The sequence below is a fragment of the Castanea sativa genome, chromosome 10 (genome assembly GCF_040712315.1).
Source record: "Castanea sativa cultivar Marrone di Chiusa Pesio chromosome 10, ASM4071231v1".
NCBI lineage: Eukaryota > Viridiplantae > Streptophyta > Magnoliopsida > Fagales > Fagaceae > Castanea > Castanea sativa.
The window spans coordinates 26,133,799-26,146,394 of NC_134022.1; the positions used below are offsets into that span (position 1 = coordinate 26,133,799).

General features: G+C 36.3%; 1 protein-coding gene across 1 annotated transcript; it reads right to left on the reverse strand.

Moving 5' to 3' along the window:
• Nucleotides 1-7,715: 7,715 nt before the first annotated feature.
• Nucleotides 7,716-11,946, reverse strand: LOC142612894 (epoxide hydrolase 3-like). Its single transcript, XM_075785069.1, has 3 exons — nt 11,350-11,946; nt 8,466-8,707; nt 7,716-8,242 (listed from the first exon to the last, which is right to left on the reverse strand). Exons 1-3 carry the CDS (start codon nt 11,812-11,814, stop codon nt 7,996-7,998), a joined length of 954 nt encoding a protein of 317 aa, XP_075641184.1. The 5' UTR covers nt 11,815-11,946; the 3' UTR covers nt 7,716-7,995.
• Nucleotides 11,947-12,596: the final 650 nt, after the last annotated feature.

The window sequence follows — 12,596 nt, forward strand, 5'->3', positions numbered from 1 at the left end:
AAAGTGTTTTTGTTAAGCAATCAAATCAAGATAAGATTGAATATCGGAATCAATTAACTGTAAGATTCCTTTTACATTGGAGGTTAGCTTTTCGTGGCCATGATGAATCTGATAATTCAAGTGATAAATGAAATTTTCTTGAGCTTCTACAATTTTGTTAGATCATAATGATGTTATTAATGAAGTGTTGCAGAAAACTACAAATAAAGCAAGCTAACCCATCCTAATATTCAAAAAGACATTGTGAATGCAGCTGCATATGAAACTACCAATGCCATCAACGAAGATCATGATAGTGGGTTCTTTTCAATTTTAGTTGATGAGTCTCATGATATCTTAATAAAAGAAAAAATGGTTGTTGTTTTGTGTTATGTGGACAAAAATGGAATTTTTATAGAGCGATTTCTTAGTATTGTACATGTAGCAGATACCTCCGCTTTGTCTCTAAAAGCTAAGTTTATTCTATAAATATGCATTGAGTTTATCAAGACTATGTGGGCAAGGTTATGATGGGGCTAGTAACACGTAAGGTGAATTCAATGGTCTTAAAACTTTAATTTTGAAGGAGAATAAATTAGCATTCAATGTCCATTGCTTTGCTCATCAACTTCAATTGACTCTTGTAGCTATTGCTAACAAGCATACTAATATTGTTGAATTTTTTAGCTTGGTTAGTAAAATAGTAACTATTGTTGGAGCCCCTTGTAAAAGACGAGAATTTTTACAAAATGCACAACTTGCCAAAATTATAGAAGCATTGAACTTGGGTGAACTTGAAAGTGGGTAAGGTTTAATCCAAGAGACAAGTCTTTAAACGTGCTGGTGATACACATTGGGGATCACAATATAGGACAATCCTCAAATTGATTTTGATGTTCTCTTCCACAGTTGATGTACTTGAGATGATTCAAAAGGATAGCCTGAGCAAAGAGTTGAAGCTTGATCTATTTTAAGGTTAACTCTATCTTTTGAATTTTCCTTTGCTTTACATTTGATGAAAAATATTTTTGGAATCACAAATGAGTCGTCAATAGCATTGTAAAAGAAAAGTCAAGATATTGTAAATGCTATGACACTTATTAAAGTGTCTAAGCAACGATTGTAGATGATGAGAAACGATGAATGGGAAGCTCTATTGATTGAAGTATCCTTATTTTGTAGCAAGCATTATATTTCTATCTTAAACATGGATGAAATATTTGTAGTTGGTGTGAGGCCAAGACACAATGCCTTACAAATTACAAATATACATCACTATCGTGTTGATATATTCTTTGAAGTCATAGATTTGCAACTTCAAGAGCTTGATAATCGTTTTTCAGAGGCGACTACTAAGTTGCTACTTTGTATGGCTTGCTTGAATCCAAGTGATTCTTTTTTTGGCTTTGGATATAAAAAAATTGACCTGTCTTGCAAAGTTCTATCAATTTGATTTTTTTGAGACAGATGTATTGGCACTTGATAATCAGCTTTAGACTTTCATTGTTGATATACGCTTTAATGACGAGTTTTCAGACCTTAAAGGAATTGGGACCTTGCTAGAAAGATGGTGGAGACAAATAAGGATGTTATATATCCATTAGTATATTTGCTTATGAAGTTAGTTTTGACCCTCCTTGTTGTGACTGCAACAGTGGAAATAAATTTTTCAGCAATAAAATATATAAAGAATGAACTGTGCTATTGAACAGGGGATCAGTGGATGAATGATTGTTTTTTTGTGTACATTGAAAAAGATATAGCTCATAGAATTGATAATGAATCTATCATGTAGCAGTTTCAAAATATGAAGTCTCGTAGAAGACAATTGTAGAATTTCGTGTGTGTATGTTTTTTGTTGTTGTGATATTGATATATTCAAGTCTCTTTTGTTTTAAGTTTTAAGTTTTATATTTTATATAATTTATGTTTTTTATTGACCCCCCTAGATAAAAATCCTGGAGCCGCCCTTGTGGGATATGGCTCATTCTCAAACCAAATAGAGATTATTTTAACAGCACATGATCATGTTATTTTAACAAGTTACATGATTCATTTAAAACTACAAACAGATACATGTGGACTGCCTATGTTACCTAAGATCTCAAGATTACATTACTGATAATCAACAACTAATGCCAGAGCTTTTGTTCTAAATTCAGCCTAAAAAATGCAAACCTTAATGTTGGTTTTGTTAAAAATGAGAAGCACAGAGCACAAGCAAGTAAGGTGCAACAGGGTAATACATTTGAATTGAAGCATGGAAGTTAAGACTCTAATGTTGCAATTTGAACAAGGGAGTATGATGATCAAGTAAACACAACAAAGACTGTGACGGAAAGTGCTGAGGTGTTAGAAACAATAGAAGTAGTGCCTTATCATCAAGACTTTATACATTGACTTGGAGCAGTGAAGGCAGTTGTACATGCCAGCTGGAAGTTAGTTATTGTAATTAGTACACGTGTACTATTAGCTTGTGATTAGTTTCATAACAGTTTTCTTCCATCAAATTAGGGAATTAGTTATAAAGTTTAGATTGATTGCTTCGTGTATATATAGAAGTAGTGGCCTTGTATATTTTTCATTCTTTTGTACTCTCTATTCAATTGCTTTTCATCAATAAGAATTTCAGTTCTATTTAGAGAGAGTATTCTAGAATTTTACATGGTATCAGAGCTTTGAATCTCCTTCCATGGCGTCCTCTGATTCAACTAATCCTTCTGGTCCAATTCCAGTTCAACCTTCACCATCTATCAGCAATGATTCCACTACTCTTAATCCCCCCAATCCTTATTTTCTCAGTTCGAGTGAAAATCCAGGGAGTATTTTGGTTACTCAACCACTGCTTGGAATGAAGAATTACTAATCTTGGTCCAGAGCAATGATTCTTGCTCTCACTGCAAAGAAGAAAATTGGTTTTGTTAATGGAAAGATTTCAAAACCAGATTTGGATTTGTCTTTGTATGAAGATTGGGAGAGCTGTAACACGATGGTGCTTTCTTGGACGATCAATTCAATGCATGTTGATGTATCCAGCAGCATCATGTACTGTGAAACAACAAGGAAAATGTGGATTGAACTGCAAAATGTGTTTGCACAAGGGAATAGTTCCAAAATTTACAATTTGCAACGAGAGATTTCTTACATTTCTCAAAACCAAATGTTAGTGACAGAGTACTAAACCAAATTCAAGAGGCTTTGGGATCAATTGCTTCACTACGATCCAATTCCTGAGTGTTCTTGCGCTGCTATGAAGGTGTTGAATGCTTCACACAACAAAGCCTATGTTATGAGATTTCTGATGGGCTTAAACGAGAGCTTTGAGACTCTTAAAAGTCAAATTCTGATAGTGGATCCATTTCCTTCTATGAGCAAGGTTTATTCATTATTTCTTCAAGAAGAATCACACAAATCCATTGGTCATGGAGGTTCTGGCACACCTCAATCTGATGCAGCAACTATGTATACTAATACAAGAGGAAATACAGGAAGTGCAAACTGGAATAAAGCAAACAACGAGAAGGAGAAGCCTTTTTGTACACATTGCAATATGACTGGTCACACAGTTGACAAATGCTACAAGTTGCATGGTTATCTTCCTAGATACAAGCCAAAAGGAAAGTCAAATGCTAATGCAAATCAAGTTTCCTCTAAATCAGTAGCAAGTGCAGAGAATTTTCCTGTTGTCGTGAATCAATGTCCTATATCTAAGGCACAGTGTGAGCAGTTATTTTCATATCTCTATACTGGAGGTAATCTTGGTGATGGACATCATGCAGCTATTGTGAGCACAGTTAATGCAAGCAATAGTGTTGAAGGAACCTCTGGTATGACTTCTGATGTTGCTTCTGCTTCCTCTCATTCCCAATTTAACCTCATGTCAAGTAATCACTTCAATTTTACTCCAAATTTAGAGCATTCAATATTCTCTGCTAAAACTATCAATAGGAAAGCTTTTAGCAACTTTGATTGGGTATTAGAAACAGGGGCAACAGATCATATGATTCACTCTATTTCCTATTATACATCTATTCCTTCTACATTGAATACTTATGTTAATCTTCCAAATGGTGAGATTGCTCAAGTTATACATATAGGGATGTCCAGATTTTAGAAACACTTGTGTTACATAATGTACTTTGTGTTCCTTCATTTAATTTTAATATGATTTCAGTCAGCTAGTTGGCAAAATCTATTCTTTGTTGCCTTATTTTCCTTGGTAATCTTTGCTTTATCTAGGCCCTTGCTCCTTGAAGCATGGTTTATACCTGCTTGAAGAGAGCTGTTCAACCTCATCTTGTGTTTCTGTTGCTGTTTTAGCTAATAAGACTCAGTCACATGTATGGCATTCTAGACTAGGTCACTCGTCATATGAGAAGTTGATTTTGTTGAATAATAATCGTGTACCTCTTTTTCATTCTTTAGAGACTTTTCATTGTGATGTATTTCCTTTAGCCAAACAAAAGAGGTTACCATTTAATAAAAGTACTCACATTTCTGAGAATTTCTTTGATTTGATCCATTGTGATTTGTGGGATCCTTTTTCTGTTTCAACTATGCATGGTTGTAAATTTTTCTTGACTATTGTAGATGATTGCTCAAGGTGCACTTGGGTATGCTTGCTTCAACATAAGTCACAGACTCAAGGCATCTTAGAACAATTTTGTGCAATGGTAGAAACTCAATTTTCAAGGAAAGTGACAACTATTAGATCAGATAATGGAACAGAATTTATAATGAAATACTTTTTTGTTCAAAAGGGCATTTTACATCATCTTAATTGTATTGAAACTTCACAACAAAATGCCATTGTGGAAAGGAAGCATCAACACATATTGAATGTAGCAAGAGTTTCAAGTTTCAATCAAATTTGCCTTTGCATTTATAGGGTCATTGTGTTATTATTGCTGTGTACTTAATCAATAAGGTTCCTTCATCTGTTTTATCACATAAAACACCTTTTGAAGTCCTTTTTGGTTATGCTCCAACTTATTCTCATTTGAGAGTTTTTGGCTGCTTATGTTATGCCTCAACTCTTTCTCATACCAGCTTAAAGTTTGATGCAAGGGCATAAAAATGTGTATTTTTGGGTTACCCTTTTGGCATTAAAGGCTATAAACTTCTTGATTTGTTTACTAATACAGTTTTCATTTCCAGAGATGTGATATTTCATGAACACATTTTTCCTTTTGCATCAAACAGCTGTGATTTTTCTGATCCTTTTGTTGTTACTAAGGTTGAAGCTCACTCTTCTAATCAACCTTGTATACATACTTTTGTCACTCCTATTAGTATTGCAGAGGTTTCAAATTCCTATCTAGTTTATTGTGCTTCTCTAGTTCCAGATTCTTCTGTTTCACCTTTCCCTACATCTTCTTCCTCATTCACTGAATCTGCAAATCATGATTCTTCTTCATCTAATTCATCTCCTTGCATTGTTCCTAGCTCTATACCATCTGTGGAAGTTTCTCCACAAGTCAGAAGGTCAACCAGGGTTTACAAGACACTTGACTATTTTCAGGACTATGCTTGCAACACAGCTGATGTTGCTCATCTTCCAGGCACACCTTATGATATTGTAGATTCTTTGACATACTCTCATCTGGACCCTTCCTATCAGTCCTATTTGATGACTATTAGTGTTTGTAAGAGCCTGCTAGCTTTTCCCAAGCAGTTCAAGATCCAGCTTGGAGAGTAGCCGTGGATAAAGAGATTGAAGCCCTTGAAAAGACTCAGACTTGGATTCTCACCCCACTGCCTCTTGGTAAAAGTCTTATAGGTTGCAAATGGGTCTATAGGATCAAAGTGAATTCTGATGGCACTGTTGACAGGTTCAAAGCACGTTTGGTGGCTAAGGGCTTTACACAGAGAGTAGGTCTTGATTTTCTAGAAACCTTCTCTCTTGTGGCAAAGACTATTTCAGTCAGGGTTCTTGTTGCTCTTGCTTCTGCCAAGGGCTAGCCATTGCATCAGTTAGACATCAATAATGCCTTCCTCCATGGAGATCCTGAAAATGAAGTGTATATGAGTCTACCACCTGGTTATCACAGTAAGGGGGAGTCCATGTCATCTTCCAATTCATCCTCATCTACCCCATTGGTTTGTAAACTAGTCAAATCTCTTATGGTTTGAAACAGGCTTTTAGGCAATGGAATGCAAAACTCTCAGCCACTATCTTGCAGCTTGGTTTTCATCAATCTCAAGTTGATCACTCATTATTTATGCATATAGATGGCTCTTTATTCACTGCCTTAGTTGTCTATGTAGATGACATGATCATTATAAGCAACAATCCAAATTGTGTTGCTGCCTTAAAATCCTTATTGGATAAGAAGTTTGGGATTAAAGATCTTGGTTCACTTAAGTTCTTCTTAGGATTGGAGATTGCTAGAAGTGAAAAAGGCACCAGTTTGAACCAAAGGTGATATGCCCTTGAAATTCTTAAAAAGGTTGGTATGGTTGGCTGCAAACTTACCAAAACACTTATGGAACAACAATTGAAGTTGTCCAAAGGTGATGGAGAGATTCTTCAAGATGTTGGACAGTACAGGAGACTCATAGGCAAGCTAATGTACTTAACCTTGAGTAGGCCAGACATCACCTATGCAGTGCATAGGCTTAGCCAGTTTTTCTCTCAACCTAGGGTGCCTCATATGAGGGCAATCACAAGGATTTTACAATATATAAAGGGTACACCGGGGCGGGGTGTTTTCTATCCTACGGAATCAGATTTACACCTTAAAGCATACTATGATGCAGATTGGGCAGGGTGCCCTTATACTAGAAAGTCCCTTATAGGATTTTGTGTGTTCCTAGGCAGTGCTTTGGTGTCTTGGACGTCCAAGAAGTAGAATGTGGTGTCCAGATCCTCTACAGAAGCAGAGTATAGATCCATGGCCACCACTACCTATGAGCTAACTTGGATATTGTACTTATTAAGGGATTTGCACATCTCAATGACAAGCCAACACTGATGTACTGTGACAACCAGGCTGCATGGCACATCTCAGCCAATCCTATTTTTCATGAAAGGTCAAAACACATTGAAGCAGATTGCCATATAGTTAGGAGTAAAATTTTGGACGGGACTATCAAAACCTTTTATGTATCCTCTTAGAATCAATTAGTTGATATATTTACCAAGGCAATCATAGTAGACAGTTACTTAAGGTTGTTGAGAAGACTAGGATCAATCAATATTTTTGCTCATCGTATTCAATATCTAGAAAAGGCAAAAGAGTCTCAATCTGCAAGAGCTTTGCTCTTGAGGGGGAATGTTAAAAATGAGAAGCATAGAGCACAAGCAAGTAAGGTGCAATAGGGTCATACATTTGAATTGAAGCATGGAAGTCAAGACTCTAATGTTGCAGTTAGAACAAGGGAGTATGATTATCAAGTGAACACTACAAAAATTGTGATGGCAAGTGATGAGGTGTTAGAAACAATAGAAGCAGTGCCTAATCATCAAGACTTTATACATTGACTTGGAGCAATGAAGGCAGTTGTACATGCCAGCTGGAAGTTAGTTATTGTAATTAGCACGTGTACTATTAGCTTGGGATTAGTTTCATAATAGTTTTCTTCCATCAAATTAGGGAATTAGTTATAGAGTTTAGATTGATTGCTTCATGTATATATAGAAGTAGTGGCCTTGTATATTTTTCATTCTTCTCTATTCAATTACTTTTCATCAATAAGAATTTCAGTTCTATTTAGAGTCTTCTAGAATTTTACAGTTTTCGAGATAAAGATATTTAATTGCATTCTTTTATTAAATCACATTAAACATGGATCTCACCATGTGAAGAAGATGTTATTGACTCTGCAATAATTACATGCTTATTTAATTTTCAAGCCAGAAGTAAACAGATACATAATTAGCACATGATGAGGCCCAAACTCTAAGAAGACTAATATCAATCAGGCACATAATTAGCACGCCTAAGCAAGGTAAAGTATCAGTGCACATAGAAACATACAAGAATTTAGCGTGCTAATTAATATGGCTAATGACAATTAGAACTTCTTGATAAATTCATGGATGTGTGCATTGACCTCCTCTGGCCTTTCTTGATTGATAAAGTGGGCTGCTCCTTCAATTACAACTGCATCTTGCAAATTTGGCACCAATTTCTTGAAACCGCCACTGTGAATATATTCCTTCACACCTGGGATGCTATACGTGAGGTCCAGGTCGCCCACAATGAACTTTACAGGCACTTTGATCTGCTGTCCAGTCCATGGTCCTGTGAGCTCCCAGGATCTACAAGAAGAGAAAATTGTAAATGTTTTCATTGTTTCAAGAAAATAGATTCTCTCGTAGATGCTAATCTCAATATCAAAATTGTTGCCAAGAAATTTTTTTGGTTTTGTTCAAAAGTCAGTGGAGATAAAAAGTCTTACTCATATGACTTATTTACTACCCATATATACTGTACATAATATACTGCTTTCAAAATCAAACAAAAAAGAAGCATGAAACATACAGCTTCATAGCTCGATAATAATTCAGTCCTCCAGTGAAGCCTGTCTTGTTAAATATGTTGGCATAATAGTTAATATTTTCTTCTGACAACCAAGAGGGCAAGGTCTCTGGAGTTTTTAATAGACCACTGAATCCAGTTTCTTTAGGAATGCATGGAGGATTTGGATCGTTACTTGAAAGAAGATTCTTAAATAGTAGTGCAGTATCTATGCGAGCGAAATCCTTTTCGGCCTCTCCAGGTTCCTGCAAGAGTGAATTAAATAACTTCATGAAAGAATCAAGATGAGTTACGTATAGAGAACTGAAAAAAAAAAAAGAAGATCTGAGAATCATGGCAATGACTCATGATTAGTATACTTTTAATATAATTTAAAGACAGGCAAATAAAGATAATTACGAGGGAAAATACACAATTCAATTATAATTTTGAGATAAATTATCAATTGTATCAAAATTTTAATCCCTTAGAAATGATGAATTTATTAAACTATTAACCAAAAAGCAAAAAAAAAATTCAATTAACCAATATTCTCAGACAGCATATGAATTTTCTAGTGTGATGATTAAGATTAAATCGATATTAAACCATTCTTTTAACAGAGTTTTGACCATTTTTATTAAGCATAGTAAATATCAAAGAAAGCCAAGACTTTTAGAACTGCAAAAGTGTATTTTTATATACGATTTTAAAAACCGGTATGATCAAAGAATCGGTAAAAAAAGTAGTTACCAATTTTATAGTCTGACCGGCATTGAACTGATAATATCATATATAATTTAATTAATAATTTTTAAATTATAAAAATATAATGCGTTACCAATTAGTTATGTATATTTAACTTTGATAATGTTAATAATTTTGTTATAATATTATTAATGTTAATAATTTTAAGCACAACTTATATTATTTAAATACTAAAAGTAATCTACTATGTATGTTTACAAATATTCTTAAAGAGTAAACATTCGGTCAGGCTGTGGCGTAAAACCATTGTTTTACGCCAGCCAATAAGAGACTGCCACGTCATTTATTTTAATTTTTTTTCTCTCTCTCATTCAATTCACTCCCTCACTCTCTCTGAACTCTCTCAAAGTCCCTCACTCTCTCTGAACTCTCTCTCTCTGTATCTCAGTCTCTGACTCAAGCTTCTCAATCCGACTTGTCGTGGAGCTGAAGAAGTAAATGAAAACCAAGCCGGGGAGCATGAGCTTCGGATCGTGAAGCAAGGTCTCGCCTTTGATGATCTTCTTGATCACGAAGGGGATCCAAATCAGGGTCGCAACCACGATGAAGCCCAGTTGCCTGGTGGAGAGGAACGGAGGCCAGTGAATCAGACCGACGGCGAGCTTGGTCTTGGCTTGGACGAAATCGGCCATTGACTCGGCGAGTCGCGAGAAATTGCCCTGGTCCGATTCGGAGCTGGGTGGCGTCGAAGAAGATGAGGAGGTAGTAGGGTCTTGGGGTTTTCGTGGAGGTAAGGTAGCAAGAGACGGAGTGGTCGTCGAGGTGGATAATGCCCGATTTGGATCGAGATTGGAGCTCCGAAACTCGGTCCGAGTCAGAGGAGCTAGTTGAGGTTGAGATGAGAAGAAGGGAAATGAGGAGAAGGAGGGGGAGAGAATGAGTGGGAGACATGGTTGTTGGTTTTTTGGGGTTACAGAGAGAATGAGTTTGGTTTGTTTTTGTTTTGGATCTTTGAATTTTTGTTGTGTGGCTTGATGATAGTGATTGGATCTTTGGATTTTTGAATGGGTATTTGAATTTCATTGATGGTAGCTTGGTTGAATGGGATGGTGGCTAGATTGTTGTGTGGCTTGATGATGGTGGTTGGGTGGTTGGATGATGGTGGTTGTGTGGGTTGTCTTTGTTCTGTGAGATTAAACTAGGATATGATTTGCTTTTCAATTTCCCCTTTGGCTATAAATTTTGGTGTTTATGTCCATCCAAGATAAAAAGAAAAGCCACTTTTAATTTCGCCACACACAGCTCCGGCGAACTCCGGCGAACTCGGTGTGTGGTGTGGTGGAGGTTCGGGCAAGCTTCTGTCTGAGCTGTGAGACTGAGAAATAGAGAGAGAGTTTAGAGAGAGTGAGGGACCTTGAGAGAGTTCAGAGAGAGTGAGGGAGTGAATTGAATGAAGGACCCAAAAAAAAAAAAAAAAGATGACGTGGCAGCCTCTTACTGGCTGGCGTAAAACAATGGTTTTATGCCACAGCCTGACCGAATGTTTACTCATTGTTAAAACAGAGCATCAAACATACTAGACTTTCTAAGTTCTACCCAAAAAAAGGAAAAGAAAAAATAGAAAAAAGAAAAAAAGAACCCACCCCACAGATCACATCTCCCACTAACATCAACAATTTAATAATGAGTTGCTCCACTACACATCTTTGGCAAGGTGATTACTTCACGTATATAAATGTTTGTTGAATGTAAAACTTCAAAAATAGTTCCATGCGCACATACAATTAAATTTCGTTAAAAAAATTTTGACAAGTTTTTTAATTTTCATAAAAATTTTCCTGGTTAAGGACCCAATAAAAAAAAATAGTCACCGGCTATTTGACTTTTATGACATTACTTCTTTTAGCCATTATTGTCCCACTCCATCAGAATCCAATTTGACAATTCCTCGTCACTTTCTCTTCCAATAATCTCTCTGCAACAAACAGTTCAAAGTTCAAACCAAAATACCTTCCTCCACTCTTCTCATGTTGCCTCTCTCCTCCCCAAATTTTATTCAACCCACAGATCTGAAAGTTTCGCCAAATCTCATTCACCACGGATCTAAGATTTCCCAAAATGAGGAAGAGAAATCCTTCAATCCCCTCCTCCACTTCGACAAAGTAACTGCTGCATCAATGAGAAAGTAAAAGTGAATTACCTGAAACCTGTAAACGTAGTAATCATCGCCAAGCATAGCCCTTGATTCCTCCACAGGATTTATAGCCGGGTTCCTAGGAAACCACACCACACTCATGTTAACCAGTGCTTTGATTCGGTCAGGCCTGAACAAGCAGAAATTCCAGGCTACTATAGCTCCCCAGTCATGGCCAACCAAGAAGACCTGGTCGATACCCAGATGGTCAATAAGGCCAACAAGGTCACCGACGATGTGTAACACGGTGTAGGAGGCGGCGGAGGGAGGAGCATCAGTGTCACCATATCCACGGAGGTCAGGGGCAATGCAACGGTAGCCATGGGAAGAGAGGGAGAGAAGCTGGTGGCGCCATGAGTACCAAAGTTCAGGGAAGCCATGGAGGAAGAGAATCACTGGACCTGTCCCTATTGACGCGACGTGCATGTTAATGCCATTTGTGGTTATGGTTGTGTGTTCTATCTTTTCCATCGATTGTCCACCCTCTAATCTCTATGTGAGGCTGATAGGGTAGGTTGGGTGTTCCTTTTTCTTTTTTTTTTTGCTTTGAGTTGGTGCCTCACCTGAAAATGAGAAGGTGCATGGTTTTTTTGGAGGCTTCAGTTCAGGCTATTTTTTTTTGTTTTTGTTTTTGGTTAAGGCTATTTATCTAACTGATCTGGTTCCTGTTTGACTTTTTAAAAAGATGATAAGACAATATAATAATGCCGATGCATTATAAATGCATAAATTGAATCGAACACGTTGGGATGTGGAGATTATAAGACCAAATAATAATGCCAATGCATTAAAAATGCGTAAGTTGCTAGAATATGCTGGGATCCGGATTGGACAGTCTGTATTCTAATCTAGCGTGTATTAATGCATTAGATAAAGTTGAATCTTTATGGGTAAAATTTATATACAGTTACTTATTTACTGTTCTTTAAGTTTTTTATTTATATTGTAGCCACTTGTTATAGTTAAAAACTTTAATAAACGGCTTTAAATTTTTTCTAAGTTCGACAATAGAGAATGACTAGATTTTTCTTCTGCTAAGAATTGCTTAAGAGATCTTGATCCATATATTCACCAAAAAAAAAAAAATGTTATTATTTCAAAATTTTATTAATATTATATCCTATATCCTATATCTGTATCATCATCATCCTCAAAAGCCATTAAAAAAAAAGGCTAGTTCTTTTCTCTCTCTTCCATGACCTCCTTGGAAATCCAAATCTCCAAAATCAAAACCAATAAGAAATAAATGCAAT

Excerpts from the sequence above, each read along its gene's own strand:
- LOC142612894 (XM_075785069.1), bottom strand. The coding sequence starts at position 11,814 with ATGGAAAAGATAGAACACACAACCATAACCACAAATGGCATTAACATG. Across the intron at positions 8,708-11,349 it reads ACTACGTTTACAGGTTTCAG|GAACCTGGAGAGGCCGAAAA; the intron begins GTAATTCACTTT and ends TCACTCTTGCAG. Across the intron at positions 8,243-8,465 it reads TATTATCGAGCTATGAAGCT|ATCCTGGGAGCTCACAGGAC; the intron begins GTATGTTTCATG and ends CTCTTCTTGTAG.